The following is a 23,438-nucleotide window of genomic DNA, read 5'->3' as shown; positions in this document are numbered from 1 at the left end:
AAGTTGGCGGGTTGAAATACAGCTCGCATTCAGAAAAGGATATGCACGGATTAAACCGCTTTGATGGAACTTCTTGAGCAAAGGATGGACTTTTTCCGTTGAATTGGATTCCATTTTCCAGCTATTCCCCCGAAGCAGGACTTCGGTCCAAAACATGGCCATGTCTGGACGTTTGGGACCTATTCATCGTGGATAAGTATTTGCCTAAATATCATCCATGTGATTTATTGGTTGGGAATTTTCCCCATGAATTTTTGTCGGGACTGTTTTTAAAGATAATTTGAAAATTCAAACAAAATATATATGTGATTAAAAGTAATCAGACCTCTTATGAGAAACGAGACGGATTGATTTATGCCTACTCGTGAATAGAGGGTCTAACAAAAGTTTGCTGGTAATAGGGTGCTTTATAGCATACACCAGTACATTGGTTGGGATTATTGTTTTTGTTTACATAATTGTGTACTGGAATACACGGTTGGTGTGAGTGGGTATTTGTGTAATTTATACTTGACCATTGTGGTTACCTTATAATGTAAGGGTATTATCTAGTCACTATTGCTTGTTGATCATTTAAATAATATATTTAGTAACATTATTTAATAATTAGTACAATGAGAATGGATGAATTCTTTAGTTTTATGGAACAAACAGCATCCTCGATTATATCCAATTTTAGCTTGTTTGATACTGCATGTGCAACTACAGAGATAGGAAGTTTGGATGATTATACTGGGATGAGAAAGAAGTATATTAGGATGGAATTGCTTGCTGCATTTTTGTCAGAATACTGCAAGATGAAGAGAATTCCAGGGGGGTTAAGAATAATTAAGGAACCATTGTTGTTTTCAGAGCAGGAAGATTTTGTAACTAAATGGAATGCAGTTCTCAACAAATGCTCATATGACCTGATGGTTCTGATAGTAGAGTGTATACAACACACTTTAGTGTCTATACAAAATGAAATGGATGCCCAATTAAAATTAATACAGGAATATTCACAAAAGGAGGTTATTGATAAGCAGTTAGAGCAATTACAGGATCTAATGGATACATTTAAAATGGAGACGAGAATTAAAAACGAAAAAATGTTTTTGAGATCAGACAGACTATACTAAAGGATATATTTATCCGTGGATGAATAAGCAAGGTAAAAAAAAAGGGGTGGGGAAAAACGTTTTCATCATCGGAGAGTTCATCAGATGAAGAGGTAGAAATGGTTGAAAGTACCAAGAAAAGGTCTGTTACATTTACCCAACCTTTGGCGAATACTCCTGTGGATAATTTGGCTGGGGGTAATCAGTATGCGAGTGATGAAAATCAATATTTTTTATGATCACAGAATTGAGGGGGAAGGAGAAATTGGATACCACAGATGAACACAGGTTATCGATACAGGAACCCGTGACAACCCAGATGATACAGGGATCAGTGGTGAATCTGTCATCACATGTACTATCTCAGGAAGAGGTAGCGGTTTTAAATAAGGGTTTGACATTTGTGCCCACAGCTGGTTATGATTCCTTTAATACAAGGGTGGAGTTGTATACATTTTTTCGTAGTTTAAAGATCAAAAAGTTTTTCTGTAATATTGAGCAAGAGAGAGAACCCAGCCAAAGATCCAAGTTTGTTAAACGATCAAAATGGATACCTCCTGATCCTCTGGATCCATTTTTAGTGGTATTTGAAAGGTTGGTGTTAAAAGATTTGTCAAAATTGGAGCATTCTGAGTCATTTGTTTATAGTAACATCACATGGGAAGAAAAAAATGCATTACAGAGGTTGCAAAATGATGCAAATATCATTATAAAACAGGCAGACATAGGAGGGGCTACAGTCCTTATGGATAGAGGGGCTTATATAGACGAAGTTAATCGACAATTAACTGATTAATTTTTACCATCTATTAGATAGGGACCCCACAGGGAATTCAAGTGGCGATCTACTTGTTGATACAGCAGGCAATTAAACACAAGGTTATAGATGGGAAGTTAGGTGATTACCTTTATGAAAAATTTCCAGTAAGTCCAGCATTCTATACAGTACCCAAAATACATAAGAATTTATATCCACCAGGAAGACCTATTGTCTCCAGAATAGGTTCTCTCTTTGAGCCTATTTCAAAATATGTGGATTATTTATTGCAATTTAGTGTACAACAGATTGATTCCTATGTCAAGGATGCAGCAGATTTTATAAAGACGGTAGATCAACTGGAAGGGATTGAAAAAGAGTGGTGGCTGGTTACTGCTGATATTTTTTCTCTTTACACAAACATACCACAAAATTTGGCTATAGAAATCGTGCAGGAAGTGTTGAATAGAACAGAAATGTCGGATAAGAAAAAAATGTTTGTTAAATCAGTGTCTGCTATTATATTAAAAAAAAAAAAAGCTTTTTTCAGTTTGAAGGGAAATATTATCATCAGATTAAGGGGATTCCGATGGGGTCATCTGTGGCCCCATCAGTAGCCTGCCTGTATGTGGCAGCATTTGAAAGTAAGTTCATTTATCCATCATGATTTTGGGGAGAAATAATAATATGGAAGAGGTTTATAGATGACATTTTTTTCATATTCACTGGAATGCAGAAAAGATTAGAAGAACTTCAGGTATGGATTAATTCATTGGATGAAAATTTGAATTCAATACAAATCAACAATGAATATCTTTTTTGGATATGTATGTGTATAAGAATTTAGGTAAATTACATACCACGATTTACAGGAAGGAAACAGAAATACTACATTAGTTTTCTAGCTTTCATCCCAAGCGACTGAAAGAAAATATCCCAGTCAGTCAATTTTTGCGCCTTCGGCGCTTGTGTACTGCTGTCAGTGAATTTAAAATTAAAGGACTAGAATTAACAGAGAGATTTTTAGTCCGGGGATACAAGCAGAAAATTGTGAAAAGGGCATTTAAACGAGCTCTTTATGCTAACAGAGATAACCTATTGGTTACTGGAAACAAGGTTTCTTTGACAAGTGTAGTTTGAACATTACCATTTTTTCATTTGGTAACAGATACTAAGGAAATTATCTACCGACGTTGGCCAATTATACAAGATGAAACTGTGTTTCAGGACCCCCCAATTTTTGCGTTTAAAAAGAAACGATCTTTAAGGGATATGTTGACATCTACTGTGTTGTTGGAAACATTGAAAGGGTTGGAACAGTCCGGCCAGTATAAATGTGGACAGTGTGTAGTGTGCTCACATGTATATGAAACTGTATCAGTTCAAATCCCATCAACAGGTTGGGTATATTGGTTACCAAAGAAATTTGATTGTAGATCCTCCCAAGTGATTTATGCAATTATATGTCCTTGTAGACATTACTATATAGGTCAAACAAAGAGAATAATTAAAACAAGAATAATTTAGCATTTAAAATGCACCCCTGGTACAACATTGGTATGAGAAGAAACATCAAATACAAGAACTAAGGTTTTGTGCGCTTAATCAGGTTGTATTAAGGAGGGGAGGAGATATCTCTAAAATTTTGGTTCAGAAGGAACAGAGATATATATTTCGTTGGGGGATGATATAACCTTTGGTATTGACCCAAGAAGTGGAATGGAACGTGTTTATATAGTTTTGGATAAGGTAGAGTATATTGGATCAGGATTCAGAAGGAACTGTGTTCATTTAAGCAGTATTTAGGGAGTAATGCGTGACATACGCGAGTGACGTATGAAAGGGGAGTTTCCGCGGGGAGATTTAAAAAGAGAAAGGAAGTATTGAATGCGCAGCCGCGGCGTTGTGGAAAGGTAAAGCAGTATGGTGTTAGTGGAAGCTTGTGTTAAAATCATTAAGGTTAGTACGCATTTTTCAAAGAAAAGAGCAAGTAGTTATCAGAAGAATGTGTTTATTGATGACATGTAGTTGTGCAAATGTTTTTGAGTAGTTATGATGTTGGGTTGAAGAATCGTTATAATCGATATAAACGTGGTTTGGTGATGGAAGAAGAGAGGTGGTGAACTGATACTAGTTGAAAACATGCAATGGAGGCGTTGTAATGGATGCATATAAAAGATAATAGAAGTTTAAAAGAGGTGAGTGTGTAGATTTATTATATGGTCCGGTTTGTTTTTGAAATAAATATTGGAAACGTAGTAGTGATATTATAAATAGTTTGGGGTGACTAGGTCAATTGTGTCTCAAAAATGGATATTAATATACATATGGTGTGTGTAAAATGTGTTTTAAAGGGTTTAATAGTGATTAGTCTGTTTTATATTGAAAAGAATAGGTTGATGAAGATTGATAGTTCAATTAAGAAGTGAAGTTGGATGTTCCCTGCATGAGCGTAAAGAACAATAGAAGTTACCAGTTGATTGGATGTTCCCTAACAGTGAAAGAAAAAATAACTGTTATAGTGATCCCCTGAGGAAACCATCGGGTGAAACAGGAGTCTCTTGTCAGGAGTTTTTTGAGAAACAAAGAGCAGTTAGGAGGGAACTTTGAAAAGCAGGGTAAATTTAGAAAAATAACAAGATCAATTTTGTATAACAGTAGGGAAGATTTTGACAAAATAGGTGACTGTTTATATGAAAAAAATTGGATTAAAAAGAAGGAAATATAAAAATGAAATAAATATTGTATTTTTAGATTGTAGGGATATGTGCAATAAATATTATTTTATTGTCATTGGTGAATGAATGTGGTATGAGTGGATGTGAAATATATAAATTGTTTTTAATGATATGTTTGTAATAAAGGAATAAATATTGTTGGAAATAGAAACAGGTATATATTGTATGTTCCTCCTTTAGTCCGACATCTGAATATTCAGGGTCCAGATGGAGCAGCAAAGCTCAGGGTTATGCAGGTGTGGAAACCTTATGTTGACTGATGATTATCTTGAATAGCAATTAGTCTTTTCCAGTTTCTGGCGCATAGGAAAGCCCTCACGTCTCTGAAGAAAGATTACCTTAAGGTCTTGGATTTCATGGACTCAAAGCCTCACTCTCTGTCCAATTCTTCCGTTTCCACGTCTGCTCCAAGCATGGTCTGGTCTGCATGTTCTAGGCTCCAGGGCAATGGACCTGAATGAAATATCTTAGATAAAGACCTATGTGCATCTCAATTCACTCTTCTCTCAGGATACTATTCAGTAGCCCAATGTCACAATGCTATTTTTCCCTTTCTCCAGGGAGGTTTATAAGGAGTCTGTACAGGTGGTTTTTCACAGGTGCTTCCTGCAGGGAATGGACCTTGAATTCCCTTTGTGGTTCTTTCACACCATATACTACTGGGGGTATTCTGTGCCAAAAAATTTAAAAAACTGCACACACAAATTTAAAATTCTTTGCACAACAACTTTAAATTGTGCTTATGTTATATTGATCAAAATAACACTATATACATGACAGTCTTTATGTAATTATTAAAAAATGTACAATAGAAAAAAGTTATTACTTAAAAGATGCAAAATCTGACTCTTTTTTTTTTTTTCCAAAATACTTTTTATTAACAGGGAAGCGGTAAACATACTCCCAAACAGGCACTTGAAACATACAACAGGGGTGAATCTCACCATCTACCTTATAAATGGCCTGTGACCGACGGCCCGCAAATGCGCAGTAGAGCGCAGCTCTACTGCGCATGTGCGGGCAAGGATGTCGATCAGAAAAAAAAAATGGCGGTGGGGCCGCAGGAGCGGGAGGAGAAGCAGCGGCGCCGCGCGCGCGCGCGGTGCCGCTGCTTCTCCTCCCCAGATCTGCCGGCAGATCTCGGGGGGGGGGGGTTGTCACTCCCGCGCCCCCCCCCACCGAGATCTGCCGGCAGATCTCGGGGGGGGTGTCACTCCCGCGCCCCCCCCACCGAGATCTGCCGGCAGATCTCGGGGGGGTGTCCCTCCCGCGCCCCCCCCCCGAGATCTGCCGGCAGGAGCGGGAGGAGTTAATGGAGCCGGGTGAGGGTTGCGGGAAGTCGCGCTTACAGCGCCGGGAGGAAATGGAGGTGGGTGAAGGGAGGGAGAGGGGGACTGAGTGAGTGGGAGGGAGGGAGGGAGAGGGGGACTGAGTGAGTGGGAGGGAGGGAGGGAGAGGGGGGACTGAGTGGGAGGGAGAGGGGGGACTGAGTGAGAGGAGAGGGAGGGTGGAGAGGAGTGGGTGGGGGAGGGGGGTGGTGAAGAATGAGGGGGAGGTGAGAGACAGAGGGATGTAGCCCGTTTTAACGGGCTTTACGGCTTGTCTATAATAACATAGCCAAACTGTAGTCCCACTATACCGCCCTTCCCTAATTTTCCATTTTCTCCCCATTACCTCCCTCCCCCTCCCCTTCCCCGAACCCCCACACACACACCACAGTCAGCCCGCATTCACACCTTAACCATCCCTCGCCCCCTCCCCCCCCTCATTGGATGACCATTGCAAGGTGTAACCGTTAAGGCACAGTCCATCTTGTAGAGATTTGGGGAAGGCATTGAAACAAGTGGCCCAGCAGGCACAGTAAATTTTGTCTGGTCGCCTCTTGCCAGCCAAAACATCCAGTCTTTCCAATTGTGCGAGGGAGGCCATCCTGCCGAACCAAGCATCAATCGTGGGCACAGTCAATGGCTCAGTCCAGCCGGCTAAAATAGTCAGACAGGCCATCAGAACAGCCACCTGTTCAAATCGAGCCTTAGATCGGCTGCCGGGCAAAAGTCTAAGCGAGGCACAGGTGAGTAGCATACAACCGGTGATACGGAGAGGGACACCTATGCAGGTCCCCACCACTGCCAGCACCACCTGCCAAAAGGGTCGGAGTGGTGGGCAATCAACCAGTCGGTGCAGCAGCGTGCCATCCGCAGTACCACATTTAGTACAGCAAGGAGACCTAGTTAGTTTCATCTTAAACCGGCGGACATCATCATAATAGAGGCAGTGCAGAAGTTTAAACTGTAGCTCCCGGAGGCCCAAGTCAGGCAGCAATTTATAAAGATCCTGAAACCAGCTCGCCATCTGCCTCTCAGTGACAGGGGAAACCAATACTCGAGACCACCAGGTAGCCAGGCGGTTTATAGGAGCGGCATCGCCAAGCTTCTGGCCAAGCTTTTTCCATCCTGTAATAGTATTCATCAAGCAAGCGGTGTCGAAGATGGTATTAGCAAACTTTATCTCAGCCTCCAGCGTAGGAAGTGTCCAGGCAAAAGCACGCAGGTAGTGGCGGGCCTGGAGAAAGGCATAGAATTGTTTCGCCGGTAACTGGAAAGTTCGTACCAGCGTGTCAAAGTCCAGTAAGGTGCGGGACTCAGGGTCATACATATGAAAAGCAAACATCACCCCATGCTCCGCCCAGAAGCGAAACACCGGGCTACATTCGCGGCCCGGGAGAAATTCCACATTATTCAAAAAGGGAATCAACAGGGACCGAACTCCTGACAGGCGATGTAGCTTTCGCATCCATCGCCATGCTCTTACACAGGGAGATAACAATACCTTGGGATAATATGCAGTACGGCGCTGCTCCACCCGCATTTTGAATGAGGTTCAAGGGGGAGCCAGGGGTCGACATACAGTCCAGCATCCCAGCGACGCAGTACCGATAAGACCCCGTAAGCCACTCGCCTACGAACCTAAGCTGACAGGCTACATTATAGAGCCGGAAGTCTGGCAAATTAAGCCCCCCACACTCCCGCGGGTACTCCATAGTCGTATAGGCTAATCGTGCGCGTTTCCCCCGCCATAAAAAGTGTTGGATGCTGGAGCGTAAGCGACAGATGTCCCCCACCGTCAGCCAACAGGGGAGCATGTGTAAGAGATAAAGGAGTTTGGGTACCAGCACCATTTTAACCAGGGCACATCTGCCAAAAAGTGAGAGCGGCAGCGACTTCCATAGATCCAATTGAACCTGAAATTTAGTAATGCAGGGGGAGATATTTAAAAGGTATAGCTGTTGCAGGTCCCTCGGAATCCACACCCCCAGATACTTAAGTTTACCGGGGGCCCACCGAAAGGGAAATACCCCTCCCCATGTGTCTGGAAGATGCGCGTTTAAGGCTAAGGCCTCCGATTTATCATACTTTTGAGACCGGCAACCAAGTGGAAGCGGTCAAACAGATTAATAATAGCAGGCACACTGGTTCTGGGCCTCCCAACAAATAATAAAAGGTCATCTGCAAACAAAGCCATTTTGAGAGGGTGCCCATCCAGACTGATCCCACTTATAGCCCGCTCCCATCGGAGGCATATAGCTAGGTGCTCCAGAGCCAAAACAAATAACAAAGGGGAAAGGGGACAGCCCTGGTGAACCCCACTATGGATAGGAAAAGCCCTCGTAGGGAGACCATTAAGCAGAATAGTAGCGCTAGGATTTTTATAAAGGATTTGTAACCATTGTAAATAAGCACCCGAAAAACCATACTGCTGTAGCACCCAAAACATATACTCCCAAGAAAGGGAATCAAACGCCTTTTTGGCATCCAGGCTTAAGATCAGTGCTTCTGCGTCGGCTTGGTAACTCAAAGCTGCCAATAAGCGCCTGACATTGTGCACCCCTTGACGTCCCATGATAAACCCAGTCTGATCCTCATGGATAAGATACCATTTCTGTACTTATGTTTTGAATTTTCAAAAAAAGAATTAAACATAAAAAAGGGGTCATAAGGACTGATCCCTGCAGTATGCCATTCTTTAGTGGTTCTTATATAAACAAAACTGATTCGATATGATGTATATTCAGACAATGAACTCACTGTAACACCATTGGTGACCTGTGGTCACCAATGATTATATATTATATATTAGGGGGCACAGTCTAAGCACAGTTAATAGACGTGCATAGCAGCTTTCAAAACGCTGCAAAACCTCAACATGAGGCATTCAGCGATAAGCCCACGTAAATTTATGAGGTGTCCACATGACTAAAATACATTATCTTTCAGCTTATTTATATGGATTCTTTAGTGGTTGCCATTAAATTTGGAAAAGAACTAGTGGCTTGATTGTTGATATATATAGGAATGCTGACAGGGAGTGGAAAAGAAATTGTGTCCAAGATAAAAAAAAAAAAAATTGGGGCCAAAACCAAACCAACGAAGCGTGTCAAACAGAAAATTCCATTCAACCTGATCGAAGGCTTTTTCCTCATCTAATGAGAGAGCAACCACAGGTGACTTAATTGAGAAAGCATGTTCTTGAATATGGAAAAAAAAGTCAGTTATTAGCAATAAGTCAACTTTTAATAAATCCTGATTGGTCAGAGTGGATGAGGGAGCACATAAGCTGGGAGAGTCTAGTGGCCAAAACGTTTGCAAAAATGTTATAATCTGTATTCAATAATAAGATGGGTCTATAATTGGATATATTTGTGTCATCTCACCTGGCTTCGGAAGCACCACTATGCAAGCTTTGGTGAAAGCGGAGGTTGCATTAGGTTGGGAGAGCACTGAGGAGAAGAAAAAGCATGCAGATGCGGAGTAAGATCTTTCTTAAAGGCATGGTAGAAGTCAGATGTGAAGCCATCGGAGCCAGGTGCCTTTCCACTAGAGAGAGAGACGAGATGGCCAAACATTTTTCTTCTGGAGAGATGGGATTGTCCAGTAAAGTTTTTTTGAGCCTCAGTGAGAGAGGGATGAGAGATTTTCAATAAGAACTGACTAATAACATTACTAGATGCTACAGTTTCTGACTGATACAAGTTAGCATAAAAGTCTCGGAAGGCTTGTAGAATGTCTTCATCTGAAGTTAAAATTTGTCCTGAGGAAGATGAAACTTTAACTATACGCTTTTTTTTTCTTTCCGTTTTTTAAGATATGAAGACAATAGATGTCCACATTTATTATTTTCATCATAGTAAAGAGCCTTCGTCTGAAACAGGCTTAAGTTTACTTGTATACTCAATAGTTGATTATATTGGTATCGGCCCTTAAGTAGACAGTTTAAAGAGCAAGGTGTTGGAGAGGCCATATGAGTTTTTTCAAGATGAGTAACTTCTGCCTGAAGAGCATTTAAAGCAGCTCTTTGGGTTTTCCTTTGCCAGATAGTATAGCTAATGACGTCTCCCCTTATGGTAGCTTTAAAGGCCGCCATATCAAAGCTTCCGAGACATCAGGGGTATTGTTAAATCAGAAATAATCTGAGATTTTAATCCTGAGAGTATCCAAAAAGGATGTATCAGCCAGCAAAGTTGAACTGAAGTGCCATTCTTTGTCCACTTGTATAGGGGAATGTAGCCGATACGTGAGCGTCACCGCCGCGTGGTCTGATTTTCAAGATGGGACAAATAGTAGCTGACTGCAACATGGGGATCATCTTATGAGAAATGAGGAAGTAATCAATTCAAGAAAATGATGAGTGTGGAAAGGAATAAAATCTATGTCTGTGGGGTGTAGTATTCATTCGCCAAGGATCTGACAAGTCAAAAAGATGTGGTAAGATGCTGTAAGGCTTTGCAGGATTTAGAGATAGATGACCTGGCAGTGGATTTTTTTTAATCTAAAAAAGGATCCAATGGTTGATTAAAATCTCCTCCAGTAATGTAATTTGTAGAATATGTAACCAGTAGTTGTGCAAAAACTGTATGAAAGAAATCAGGATCTGCATTTGGAGCATATAAGTTGAGGAGCAACTTATATGCTCCAAATGCATCAATAGTAATGAATCAATCCATGGATTGATGCATCAATCCAACTGCAGCAATAGTAATGTAAGCTAAAATCCATTGGCCAGCTAGATCCGCAGCATGGTGAGTTATTGAGCTCAAAGACATTTATGTAGTAAAATAACTACTCCTCTCTTCTTGTGTAAAGCAGGGCTGTATAAAACTTGACCCACCCATTGTTGTTTTAATTCAAGCGATTCAGATTAAGAGAGATGGATTTCTTGGATAAAGGCGATGTCCGTATGAAGAGATTGCAGATAAGTCAGTATTTTCTTACGCTTGATGGGGTGTGAAAAGCCATTGATATTCACAGAAACTGTCGTAATGGAACCAATGTTTGATGCCATAATGAAAAAGTGAAGTCAGGTATATGATCCTCATCGGCAGTGGCTTCCATTCTCTGTGGAACTGTATGAAGTAACATGGTGTGGTCATAGTTATAGTGCCTTGATGGAGAGAAAAAGACAAAGACGAAAAATAAAAAACAAAGATTAAGAAGTACAAAAGATAGCAAGCAGCATAGTCCAAGTAACGCCAAAAATGTTACCATGCACCAAAAGGAGCCTCAGGGCAGGCTGGTGGCTAACAATCTTGTAGCTCAGCTTGTGCAACAATCAATTGTAAAAAAAAAATACCAAAAAAAACCCAAAAACCAACTAGATAAGTATTGTAGAATGATTAGACACAGCTGTCACACCAGAAAAATGAGTTCCTCAAAATAATAGTGTCTACCAGCAAGAGAAAAGAAAGTGCAAAAGGTTCACTTAAAAAAAATAGTGAGCTCTTTTGGAATTAGGACCTCACTGTTCTCATTTTTTGAACATTAAAAAGTGATTAGATGATCAAGTGACCATGCCCTGTGTTTGTTCTTGTGATAAAAGGAACTCTTCAAGTTCTGCTGGCTGTGGAATAGTTTAGTTTGGTTATGGCAGGTAACTTTCATTTGAGCTGGATATAATAGGCCGTATTTTGCCCCTAGGGCTTGTAGTCGAGGGCGCAAAGCCAGAAAGGCTTTCCTCCTAATGGCCATGGTTTTTGCCAAATCTGGGAGAAAAAGAATCGAATTGCCTTGAAAGTTAATGGGAGTCTTACTTCGAGCTGCCATAAGAATGGTAAGTGCCTGAGGATAATGCAGCACTTTGAATATTATAGGCTTAGGATATTTGGTATTACGAGGAGGCCAAGACGGCACTCTATGCGCCCTTTCGATTTCTAATGGGTGGTCGAATTTTACCTGCAAACAGGAGGGTACCAGATTTGGAAAAAAGTCCATCAGGTCAGTTCCTTCGGCGCCCTCAAGGATGCCGAGGATTTGTATATAGTAGTGGCGGTTTTGGTTGGATAGATCTTCAAAATCTTGTTGCAATTTCTTTACGTCTCGAACCACGCGAGGGAGCGGCGCGGTGGCCAGCAGCAGCGAAGAGGTTTGTGACTCCACATCTTCCAGCCTCAATTGAAAGGTCGTCATCTGCTGCGCCACAACCTGCAGTTCTCCTCGGATAGCTGATGTTGCATCTGTGTTGAGTTGAATCATTTCTTTCAACTGTTTCAGTTCCGACAGGACTAAATCTGCTGACGCCATTGCTTTGGGTGTTGGCAGCTTCTCCGGCGATGGCAGATTTAGTCCTGTTGGAACTGAAACAATTGAAAGAAATGATTCAACTCAACATAGATGCAACGTTAGCTATCCGAGGAGAACTGCGGCTGTGGCGCAGCAGATGACGATGTTTTGAGCCCAATGATGCAGCAAAGGCAGCTTTAATTTTCACATATGTGGGGGTAGTCATTCTGAATGCAGGTGAAGATATCTAGCAGTTTAAGTGTGACAGCAATGTGGGTTTATCCAGATGATAGCTCTGAGATTGTGTGGAGCCACGAGATTAGGCAGCCATCTTGGTCGCTGCTCGAGAGTGCCCCCCATTATGATCCTTTTTTAATATCTACACCTCTGACCTGTCTTCAGATACTTGTAAAAAGTATATATATGCTGAAGACATTGCCCTTATGACAAATGGAACTTCAAAGCAGTATCTGTCCAGTGACTCTCCTATGGCTTCTATGTGACAACGTCTAGAAGCATATCCCACCATGGGATTACCAAAAATTGAATAAATATGATGACATGGAATATAGTACTTTAATATTCATATTGAGCCTCCAGATTGATTGCTATGTTCATTAAAGCTGCAGACCTTCAGTTTTTAAATCGAAACATTTTTTTTGAGTATTACAAAAAACCCCTGTATATACCATGTGCAGAAAGCAGGCCAACAAGGAAAATATAGGAAAAATAGGCAATCAAAATGGAATACTAAATCCATAACATGAAAGAGAGAAAAAAAAGACTTTAACTCATCCATTCCAGAGTTCAGACACACAAAAGAAGAGACCAAATAATGAGAGCTTCTACAGTAATAAGTACTAAAGTTCAGTTCCAAAAGAGAGCACGAAAGTCTTACAAAGGGCCAGAAGTAGAGACAAGAACAAGAGAATAGGAATAGCCCCTCCAGATATTAGTAAATCTCTCTGATTTGTCCTGTAACTCCCAAGTTATATCTTCCGTACACACAATATCCCACACTTTATTCAACCATTCAAGTCTCATAAAGGGGAAGACCTCTTCCAAAATCTAGTGATCACACTCCGCACATCCAGCAGTAAGCTTTGAATTAAACAGCACAGTTTCATAGGAAGGATATCTGGAAGCCTCTCCCCTAACAGAAACCCAGAAATTGTACAGGGTATAGCAGATATAGAAGAATTAACAGTCTCAATCATGCACATCCTTCCCGAACACCTGAAATGGAGGGCATTCCCACCACAAATGTCAAAAGGAACCCACCTGATCACAACCCTTCCAGCACAGCAGAGAGAAAGAAGAATCCCATTTATTCAAAATGGAGGAAGTAAGAAAGGTTTGAAATCAAATCTGTACTTGAGTGGTAACCAATCCCAAGGAAATAGAACAACAAAACATATACTTCCAAATTGCAGCCCAAAATGATGGATAGATCTGGAGGATACAAACTTTCCTCCCATCACTTAATATAGAGATGAGAAGGGCCTGGAACTTCCTCTTTGATATTCTCATACAGGCAAGAGAGTAACCCGGTCTTTTTCCCTTCTCAAATAGTACTTTCTCACAGCTCAATTGCCTATGCAGATAGAGCAACTGCTTTCCAGGGTCAATAGCAAAGTGTCGAATCTGACAATATTGGAAAGCAGCCACTTGCCGCCCTATTATGAGTATCAGTTTGTAGAAATTTCCTGAACTTTACTTCTCAAGTTTATTTAATGCCGCATACTAAGAGGAACGCAAAGCTAAAGACTTCTTCTGGTATTCCAGCATTGGAGCTGGGTCAGAGGAGTGCATCAGAGTAATATGGTATCCCCCCCCCCCCCCTCCGATAACTCCCGTAGAGGGGACTACTGTAAGTGTGGACCAAGAGCGTGGTCCAGCCTTCATGGTCGAAGAGACCTCATTGAATCCGGGAGCGCCGGTAACACCTCCACCACCTGGTAAAATGGGGTTCTCCCCATGGAAGAACCAGGTGTTTCCCGTGAAGTTGTGAGCAGCTTGGAGACCTTGGGAGGAGATCAGAGAGAGACTAAAGAAATACTTGATGAGTCTGTTTTTCAGACATTACCTAAAACACCCAAATTGGGAGTTATTGGTAGTCTACTCTCGATCCCCAAGGATGTAAATACACCGAGGATAGAGAAAACCGGCTTGTATAAGCAACAGGATAATGGGATAATATCTAAGCCTAAGGCTAGCAGAACTGTGATGTTAAAACTGGCTAACATTACCCTGGAAACACTATGGAACTATATTGCTAAGTTAGATACATCTATTGTGAATTGATGGAGGTGGTGGTAAAAACAAACAACTCCCTAAAAAAGAATTCAGAAATTATAGAGAATCATCAAGGAAAAATCTTAGATATGGACAAGCGTATTAAACAAGTTGAAGAAATATAGAGTCATCAAGTAAAGATAGAAGAGGAGTTTCATAAGAGTTTTGAAAATTTAGAAAATTCCACATGAGTATTGAATTTAAGAATTATAAATTTCCCGATAATTAATTAAACATCTGAGCCCTGTGGAACTTTTCAAGAGTTTTATATAATACAGGTGTTAAAAATTTCAGAGCAGTGTTTGCCTGTAATTATGAAAGCCTTCTACATTGGGTATAAGAAGAAGGAACAAAACCAGATTTTATTGGAAGATAAAGAACAGAACAAAAACCTCCTGTAGAAACCTCAGTCAATATTTCAGATTTTCTTCAGAAGTCTCAAGAGAATATTGATGTAAAAAATGGAGGAAATTATTGGACAATTTTGCCTTTATTACAGACAAAGAAAATGTTTTAAAGTTTGGTTTTTTTTCGTTATAGGCTGAGTGTGTTCTATGGGCAAAAAGTCTGGGTTTATCCGGACCTAGCTAGGAGCACTCAGCTTTTATAGGAAACAATTTTTGGCTTTAAGGCAAGAGGTGATTGATAAGGGTGGTTATTTTTTATTGAAATACCCATGTAGATGTGCTGTTAAACATAAGGGGAAAAATTACTTATTTACAGATCCGGAACATCTTAAGAATCTTCTTGGGAATGAAATTCTGTCTATTAAGTAATAATGGGGAGTACATGATGCACTTTTTCTTCCTGCAGTAACACTTGTTATTGGTATTTGTAGTTTGTTTAATCGCTTCTCTAAATTTCCCTTATAAATATGGAGCTGAATATAATGGTATTTCCTTAAAAGATGATATTTCTATTTCTTAATTTTATGCATAATTTCATGTATAAATATATTCATGCTCTGTGATTTCTAATGGCAATAAATAAAAAATTAAAAAAACCCCCAAAAACATATTAAGCACCTGTATCCTTGCTAATTACAGAGTCGCCATTTATTTCCATTTCTTCAAATCCACCCTAATTTCCTCCAAAAATATGCCATAATTCAACTGGTATAACAGTCAAATCATGTGGAATTATCACTCCTAGATTCTTAAAATGAGAAATAACCTGAAATTATTGACAAACCAAAGTGTGTGTGTGTGTGTGTGTGTGGGTGGGTGGGTGGGTGGGGTGGGGGGTGATCTCTACAGTGCATTTTACAAGGCGTTATTTAGAAAAATTGACAGAGAACCCAGAAAGTATGCCCCCGACTTGTTTTCCTTATTCACTGCTTTCACTCATATTTTTTTTTCCTGTTTTTCTTAGTTTGCTCATCTTTTTTATTTTGACATGTTTTATTCTGCGTATTTAACTTTTTATACTTTTTTTTACCTTTTATTCTCCCTCTCTCTGGCCTCTTTGCCCATTTCCCTCTCCTATCTCATCACTCTTTTCCTTCTGTGCTGGCAGCAGCAACAATCTCTGGACCAAAATCCTGGAGGCAGGTCTGCTGTAACAGAAGTGACTTTTTTTTTCCAGGCCTGCTGAAGTGGCTCTTCACCTAAGTCCCACCTCTGTGGTGTATGTTCCTCTGGCTTTTCTCTCCACCTTCTAACCTGTCCCTGCTCACAGTTGTGCCCAGCTTCCTCCCTCTGTCCTCGCTACCCAGGCTTGTTCATACACCTTCTTTGTACCCTTGCTCCTATCTTTTGGTGAGCACATTTGGGAAATGTGTGTGGGTTGTTGTTTTTTGTTTTTTGTTTTTTTTACTTGTATAGGCAAACTTGAAATTTCATGCCTTGCCCATATATTTAAAGAAGCAGAAAACTGTTTTAAAAATCAATGACATTGTCTATCTTCAAAGGGGAGATTTTGTTATAGTTTTTGGAAAGGAGAAAAACATGTAAATGAGATTTCTTGTTGGTATCTAATAATATTTAGAAACATTTTGCATTATGTTAAGATAAACCAATTTTTAAATGTATCTGTAGTGTATATGCATGCTATTAGTAGACATTCATTTGAAAATAGTGTTAATATTCTGTCTTTGTTTATATTTTCAGCTTGAAAACTGGTTTTTTGAAATGGAAACCAGACTATGACAGTGCAGCCTCTGAGTATTCAAAAGCAGGTAAGTGACTGCAAAAATCTTCTCCCTGTTTTAGACACAGTGGTTGAGCCTGTTCCACTGCAAGAAAGAGTGTGAGGATTTTACTCCAGGTAATTCCAGTTCTTGAGAGCACTTGAGGATGCCATCTCATCCTAGATCTAATGGCCTTGGACAAATTACTGAAAAAGGAAAAGTTAAAATGATTACCCTCCTCTTTGTGATTTCCCTTCTAAATAAAGGAGATTGGCTATGTTGTCTGGATTTATAGGAGATGTACATGCATGTAGGTATACATCCAGATCAGAGGAATATCTCAGATTAGTAGTAGGGAAATAACCCGTTTCAAGTACTGCTTTTTGGCCTAACATCAGCAGCAATGGTTTTCACAAAATGTCTTGTAACTATTGCAGCTTTTCTATGAAACCTGGGAGTTCCTTGCATGATTGGTCAAGAGCACATGTCAGACAGGGACAAACAAATGTATGGGGAGCACCATCTGAGTGCTACAGTCACTAGTCATCAGCTACCCTAGTCCATGGCCACTCTTCCCTCCAAAGTGGCCTACAACATAGTGGCCACAATGGAAGGAGTGGATTGGAGTTGGACATTAGCTCGATGTATGTTGAGAATGTCGTGTCTTTCATAGTTTGGCCTTAAAATAAGCGTTCTCAGGATTCACCAGCATATAAAAGGAAACCACATTTCTGTGCAGCCTTTATTTGTCAGGTTTAGGTGGATCTTGCTTCATTTGAAGCCTCCTGCAATGTGATGAAAGCCCTCTTTAAGCTTCTGGATTCAAGTACCTGACCTAGAAAGTAAATTTGTGTCAATGGTCACTTTAGCCCATAGAGTCGGTGAGCTCCAAGCCCTAATAATTTATCCATCTTATAACAGATTTCATTTTAATTAGGACTTCAGTTTTAGGTTTTAACTGATAAGCACCCTGATGGAAAAAAAAATAAACAAATGTCTACTGATTAAACACACCACTTATCTAGTAATCTCTTGCTTGTCCCATTGCATGTTTTTCTGCCTTTTCTGTGCACAGTTTTTTAGCAGCTGATGAGCCTCCTTTCTGCTCATCCCACCAGCTCTACTGTATAGCTCTTCCCTATGGCATGCATCAGAGATGGTGGTACGAGGACAATGAGCAAGGGTTGGGAGTTTGAGAGTGGTAGGAACAGGTTTGGGGAGAAAGTTGAGTTCAGACTGGTGGGGAGAGAGTGGTGGGACTGGTAATGTGGGAGGAAGAGTACTGGGCTACCTGTAGTTTTGTGGAGAAGAGTGGCTAGGTAGGGGGGCAATTGCTGGTTAATTGGGGGGGGGGGGTGAGTATTGCTTTATATCAATACACTGTGTTATAGAAATGTATGTATTTGATTCATCCAGAAAGGGTACCTATCAATAGTGCCTGTGCCATGAAAACACCAATTATTGAACCCTCAAAGACCATCTAGTTAGCTAGAAAATAAACATTTAATTTTATAATTTATAAACACCTAAAAGTAGAAGCCTTGATTATATGTATCCCAAATTTCTGCCTAAGGTGGTGTCAGATTTCCATCTTAATCAGTCAATCGTCCAACCAACATTTTTCCCCAGGTAACGTCTCCACAAAGCTGAAAAGGCCCTTCACTCTTTGGATTGCAGGAGGGCTGTCTTCATTGAGCAGATTAAAGCCTATAGAATGCCCACTCAACTTTTTATTCCGTTTGACTCTGATATTCACACTTATAACTCACCGCTCCCCAAAAACCCAAGGTGAGATTACATAGCATAAAACACACTCCCGTAGAGCATAACGTAAACAAGATACAATTATAACAAACACATTTACCTATTCACCCGGGGAAGTATCATCTAGGTAAGAAGGAAATTTGCATACATCCACAAAAGACTTTAAAATACTTTGACAAAATGTACAGTTTTGAATTGGATAGCAACATTATCTCTGATTATGCCCAGGCATGCTTGACATTAGAAGGGGGCATATTAAGGCTATAATAATGATAGATGCCCATCTAAGGTCTATCTCCATTGAAAAGATTTTCAAGGCTATGATATGGCATTCAGTCCAAGCAGTCACATCCCATTATTGTTTGGATACTGCCTCTCAGCGGGATAGTTGTTTGAACTGTCTGTTCTCCATGCCCTCCTTGAGAAATAGATCCCAGCACCATCCGCCCCAGAGCCCATTACATTATTTCAGGTCGTCTTCCATGTTGTAGATAACAATAGTAATAATGTCAAATCAGAAAAGGGTTTGGACCAACAAAACTGTTTCTATCCATTGGTGATCTTGCTGTTTTCCCTATTTATTGAAGATGATCCTTAGCTAGGGAATGCCACTTGTTAGACTTGAAATTGCTTGTCTTCACTTGTAAAAGATGTCTTTTGAAGACAGCATTTCACCGGTTAAAAAAAATCCACTCACCTCCCCTTTTGAGATTGCTCTCTTCCAGTGAAAGTTATGCTATAGACCTGAAGGAAGCTACAGAGTTGCTGCTGTAGCAGTGCAAGAACTCCCACACATGCACAGTAAAAGCCTTTAGACCTATCTAGAAAGCTGTAGCATAGTTGCCTGTCTGGTGCTGAACGTGGTCCCATGACCCACTTGTGTGACTGGTGAACTGCTGCAGAATGTAAGACAATGAAATCAGTAAAATGTATTTTTTTTCCCTCTTACAGCTGTTGCTTTTAAAAATGCCAAACAATATGATCAAGCAAAGGAGGCCTATCTGAAGGAGGCTGAAAATCATGAAAACAATAAAGCGTATCTTTTCATTATTTCTGGGAACCAAATTCCTTGAAATCTTTTATACAGTAAATAAGGGGAAAATCCTTTTAATTTACATTTTGGCATAAAGGATTCCTGATGCACATGTTAACTCAGTTTAAGGTTGTGCTTTCAGAATGGTGATGCAGATGGGGTGAATAAGTCGCTCATAAGCTGTTCCTTTTTCTTATTGCTCCTCCACAGTATTGGCGAGTTGTTCCATCCTTTGGTTCTAGAGATATATTTGTATTGCTACGCCTACCACTCCCCTGAACTCCTTTAATTTTAAAAGGAGAATCACCAAGCATAACCAGAATCTGTTCTCTCTGAGAGCTGTAGATTAGTGTTGAAGGTTTTCTTCTTGCAAATTATTTTCTTATTTTGAGGTATAGTAAAAACTCCATTATGTGGCACTTTACTATCTGGAATGTTCTGTTAACCGGCATCTCACCCCGGGCAGCATGACAGGAAGGAAAGAATTGGATTAGGGAGCAGAGTAGTTTTCTTTGCACTGTTCACTTCAGCCTCACTCTCTGCCTTCTATTTAAAGCAAAGGATAGGAGGAGAGGAGCATGGCTAGATTAGGGAGCAGGGTAGTTGTTCTTTGCTTTGTCCATTCCAACTTTATCCCCCTTTCCTCCTGTTCCCTGCACACTGCTGCCTGGGAGGGAAGAGGCAGGAAGCAGAGGCAAATTTGATTAACTATCACCCTCTATTCCCCATGGATGACGAATAATAATGTTTCCTCTTCATCTAGCCAAAACACTCCAGATGTATGCGCCAAGCCAGCTAATCAGCAAATGGAGATTAACATGCTCCCATGCTGACCTCACCCTGCCAGTATTTTCAGTCTCCAACAAATAGTGGGTAAGCATATCTTGTGCTCTTAACTGAGGCCTGGTTAGGTTCCTTGTTATCTTGAGTGGTCTTTAGTCATCTCCCTTGGCCCCCCTCCACCCCAATCTCGCCTTCCTCCTCTCCTCCTGCTTGTTCCCTTGGGGGGTTAATTTTAAAAAAGATTGCCTGCTAGTGGCTTTAATAAAGTAAAAAAAAAAAAAGAGGAACCTTTCGTAAGGGCAGTATGGAGAGGCCTTCAGCTGGCAGCACTCTGGGCAAGTCATACACAGAGATTTTTCTCTATCCTTGGTCATGTTGGTATTTTCACTGGGGAGTGAGAGAATCGGGGGGGGGGGGGGGCAGTAATGGCAGTGTTGTCCAATGCTGAGGTTATTTTTTATGCTTAATACAACTACTGACTAATGATATTAAGTCAGAGGGTGTACAGAAAAGCAGTTTTTTCTGCTTTTCTGTACACTTTCCTGGTGCCTGCCGAAATTAATTCCTGCCTTTGGGTAGGCATTAATTTCTCAGAGTAAAATATGTGGCTTGGCTCCACATTTTTAGGTACATTTTAAAAAAGAGAGCGCGCACGCGAACAGAAGTACGCCGGATTTTATAAGATATGCGCGTAGCCGGGGTTGGTGCGCGCAAAGGGGTGCACATTTGTGCAACTTGCGCGCGCAAAGTCCTGCGCAAGCTTATGTCCGCAAACTCCTTTAATCAGTCTCCCAATGTCCACTCATAAGTCGTGGCACAATTGCTTAAAACACTTCACTAAACTCCCCGACTGCCGTGCTGTTTTAAATGATACTTCCAACTTCAAGACGTCAAGTATTATTACATCCAGCGAGTGTCAAACCTCAAAATCTGCATCTTCTTCATCATGTATTGCAATTCACTCGCCTGTCAACGATTTTTCCAACGCTACTCGCGTCCTGGGCATTCTCGCATGCAAAAACCGCCATTAACGCATGCGAGAGCACCCTAATGTTTGGTACAATGCAAATGAGAAAAAGGGGAGGATATTGGGGCGGGAATTTTGGCCAAGTTGGCTGGGCTCACAGTTTTGTGAAGCCGTATCGCATGGCTTTAATGCAAATTTTAACTACACCTTTTAAATTCGCGTAAAGCCGTGCGATAGGGCTTTATCGCGGTTGTGATGTTTTTCACACATGCTGTTTTGAGTTCCTGGAGAGCCAGCCAAGCTATCAGGGTCCTCTGGGAAGGGGGTGGGGGGGAGAGAGAGAGAGCGCCTAGCCATAATGCCCTCACGCTAGCTAGGTATTTATATCTCTGTGGGAGGCCCACCTAGTCACTCGAGGTTACCCAGGTAGAGAGTCCATCAAGCTAGGTTGAGAGAACATTGCACAAATCTCATCTTTGGGTGAGTTTCCTCACTCCGAAGGTCATCAAATTTTCACAAGAGAGCACTGTTCTGTTCATACATCTCACTTTGAATGTCAAAGTGCCCCTAACCCCTACACTAATACCTAAATCTTACCTCGAGTTACTAGGTGGGCTTCCCATAGAGATATAAATACCTATCTAAGAACATAAGAAATTGCCATGCTGGGTCAGACCAAGGGTCCATCAAGCCCAGCATCCTGTTTCCAACAGAGGCCAAACCAGGCCACAAGAACCTGGCAATTATCCAAACACTAAGAAGATCCCATGCTACTGATGCAATTAATAGCAGTGACTATTCCCTAAGTAAACTTGATTAATAGCTGTTAATAGACTTCTCCTCCAAGAACTTATCCAAACCTTTTTTGAACCCAGCTACACTAACCACATCCTCTGGCAACAAATTCCAGAGCTTTATTGTATGTTGAGTGAAAAAGAATTTTCTCCGATTAGTCTTAAATGTGCTACTTGCTAACTTTATGGAATGCCTCCTAGTCCTTCTATTATTCGAAAGTGTAAATAACCGAGTCACATCTACTCGTTCAAGACCTCTCATGATTTTAAAGACCTCTATCATATCCCTCCTCAGTCTCTTCTCTAAGCTGAACAGCCCTAACCTCTTCAGCCTTTCCTCATAGGGGAGCTGGTCCATCCCCTTTATCATTTTGGTTGCCCTTCTCTGTACCTTCTCCATCGCAACTATATCTTTTTTGAGATGCGGCGACCAGAATTGTACACAGTATTCAAGGTGTGGTCTCACCATGGAGCGATATAGAGGCATTATGACATTTTCCGTTTTATTACCCATTCCCTTCCTAATAATTCCTAACATTCTGTTTGCTTTTTTGACTGCTACAGCACACTGAGCAGACGATTTTAAAGTATTCGTCTGCTTAGTGTGCTATCTAGCGTGAGAGCATTATGGGCTAGTCACTCACTCTCTCCCCTCCCCCCCCCTCCCTCACTAGGCTGGCTCTCCAGGAGCTTAAATCTACTAAACATGGTCCCCGTAGTGGTTGTATGTAGGAAATACATCAATTCTGGCACTTATCGCAAAGTGCGAAAAAGTTATCACAATTTGCGCTAAGATAGAGCTTCGCATAGCTATTAGCACAAATTGCGATAAACTGCCTATTACCATAAAACATACCCCTTTTCCTATCGCATACGATATTTAGTGCATTTTGATAAATCCAGGCCCAAGCTGGTAAGAGTGAGTTTGGACTATAGTTTGCGACCAAGGATGTGAGAAAAGGAATAGATTTGGAGTCTCTTTTGTGGACAATTATGACAACAGATGCCAGTCTGTCAGGCTTGAGGGACTTATTGTCAGGGAGCTTGCCTGGTGGAGCAGACCAAGTGGTCCATCAATCGCATAGAAAGAAAAACGATAAGAATAGTTCTTCTGCAATTCATTCTTTTTTTCAGGGATTAGGCATAGATGGGCAAAGCCAGAGGTGGAGCAACCCATTTAGGAGAGGTCCAGGAGCAAACCATATCTATAGCTGGTCCTATTTTAGGGAACACCATGCCTCAACAATTGTGTCCTCTGAATGATATTAAACATTTTAAGAAAATGTTAAAAACATGGCTTTTTAAGCAGGCTTTTGGGGTTGGGGGTAATTGAGAATGCAAAATATAAGATGACTGCTGGATGTTTAGAGAAAAATATATAAAGTTCATGGTTTGTTTTAATGTGTGTTAATATTTTAGTACTTTAATTATGTATGTATCATCATAAACCACCATGATCAATGGAATGACTGGTTAAAAATGATTTTAAATAAAAAGGTATCCTACAGGTTGGATGTCCTGCTTACAAG

General features: G+C 40.8%; 1 protein-coding gene across 2 annotated transcripts in view; it reads left to right on the top strand.

Moving 5' to 3' along the window:
• NAPG (NSF attachment protein gamma) overlaps positions 1 to 23,438 on the top strand; it is a 116,657-nt gene that overhangs the window by 5,731 nt on the left and 87,488 nt on the right. The window contains exons 1-3 of one of the 2 annotated variants that reach the window (XM_029590983.1): positions 10,166 to 10,354; positions 16,549 to 16,616; positions 19,284 to 19,368. In XM_029590983.1, coding sequence (XP_029446843.1) covers positions 10,350 to 10,354; positions 16,549 to 16,616; positions 19,284 to 19,368 — 158 coding nt within the window. In that variant the 5' untranslated portion in view covers positions 10,166 to 10,349. Of the gene's footprint in view, positions 1 to 10,165; positions 10,355 to 16,548; positions 16,617 to 19,283; positions 19,369 to 23,438 lie in introns of those variants that run through there. The other variant, XM_029590982.1, reaches the window with a different exon arrangement.

This window comes from Rhinatrema bivittatum, chromosome 2 (assembly GCF_901001135.1).
Source record: "Rhinatrema bivittatum chromosome 2, aRhiBiv1.1, whole genome shotgun sequence".
In the NCBI taxonomy this organism is placed as follows: domain Eukaryota; kingdom Metazoa; phylum Chordata; class Amphibia; order Gymnophiona; family Rhinatrematidae; genus Rhinatrema; species Rhinatrema bivittatum.
The sequence above is the reverse complement of the archived record's forward strand: the minus strand, read 5'-3'. Positions and strand labels throughout refer to the sequence as shown.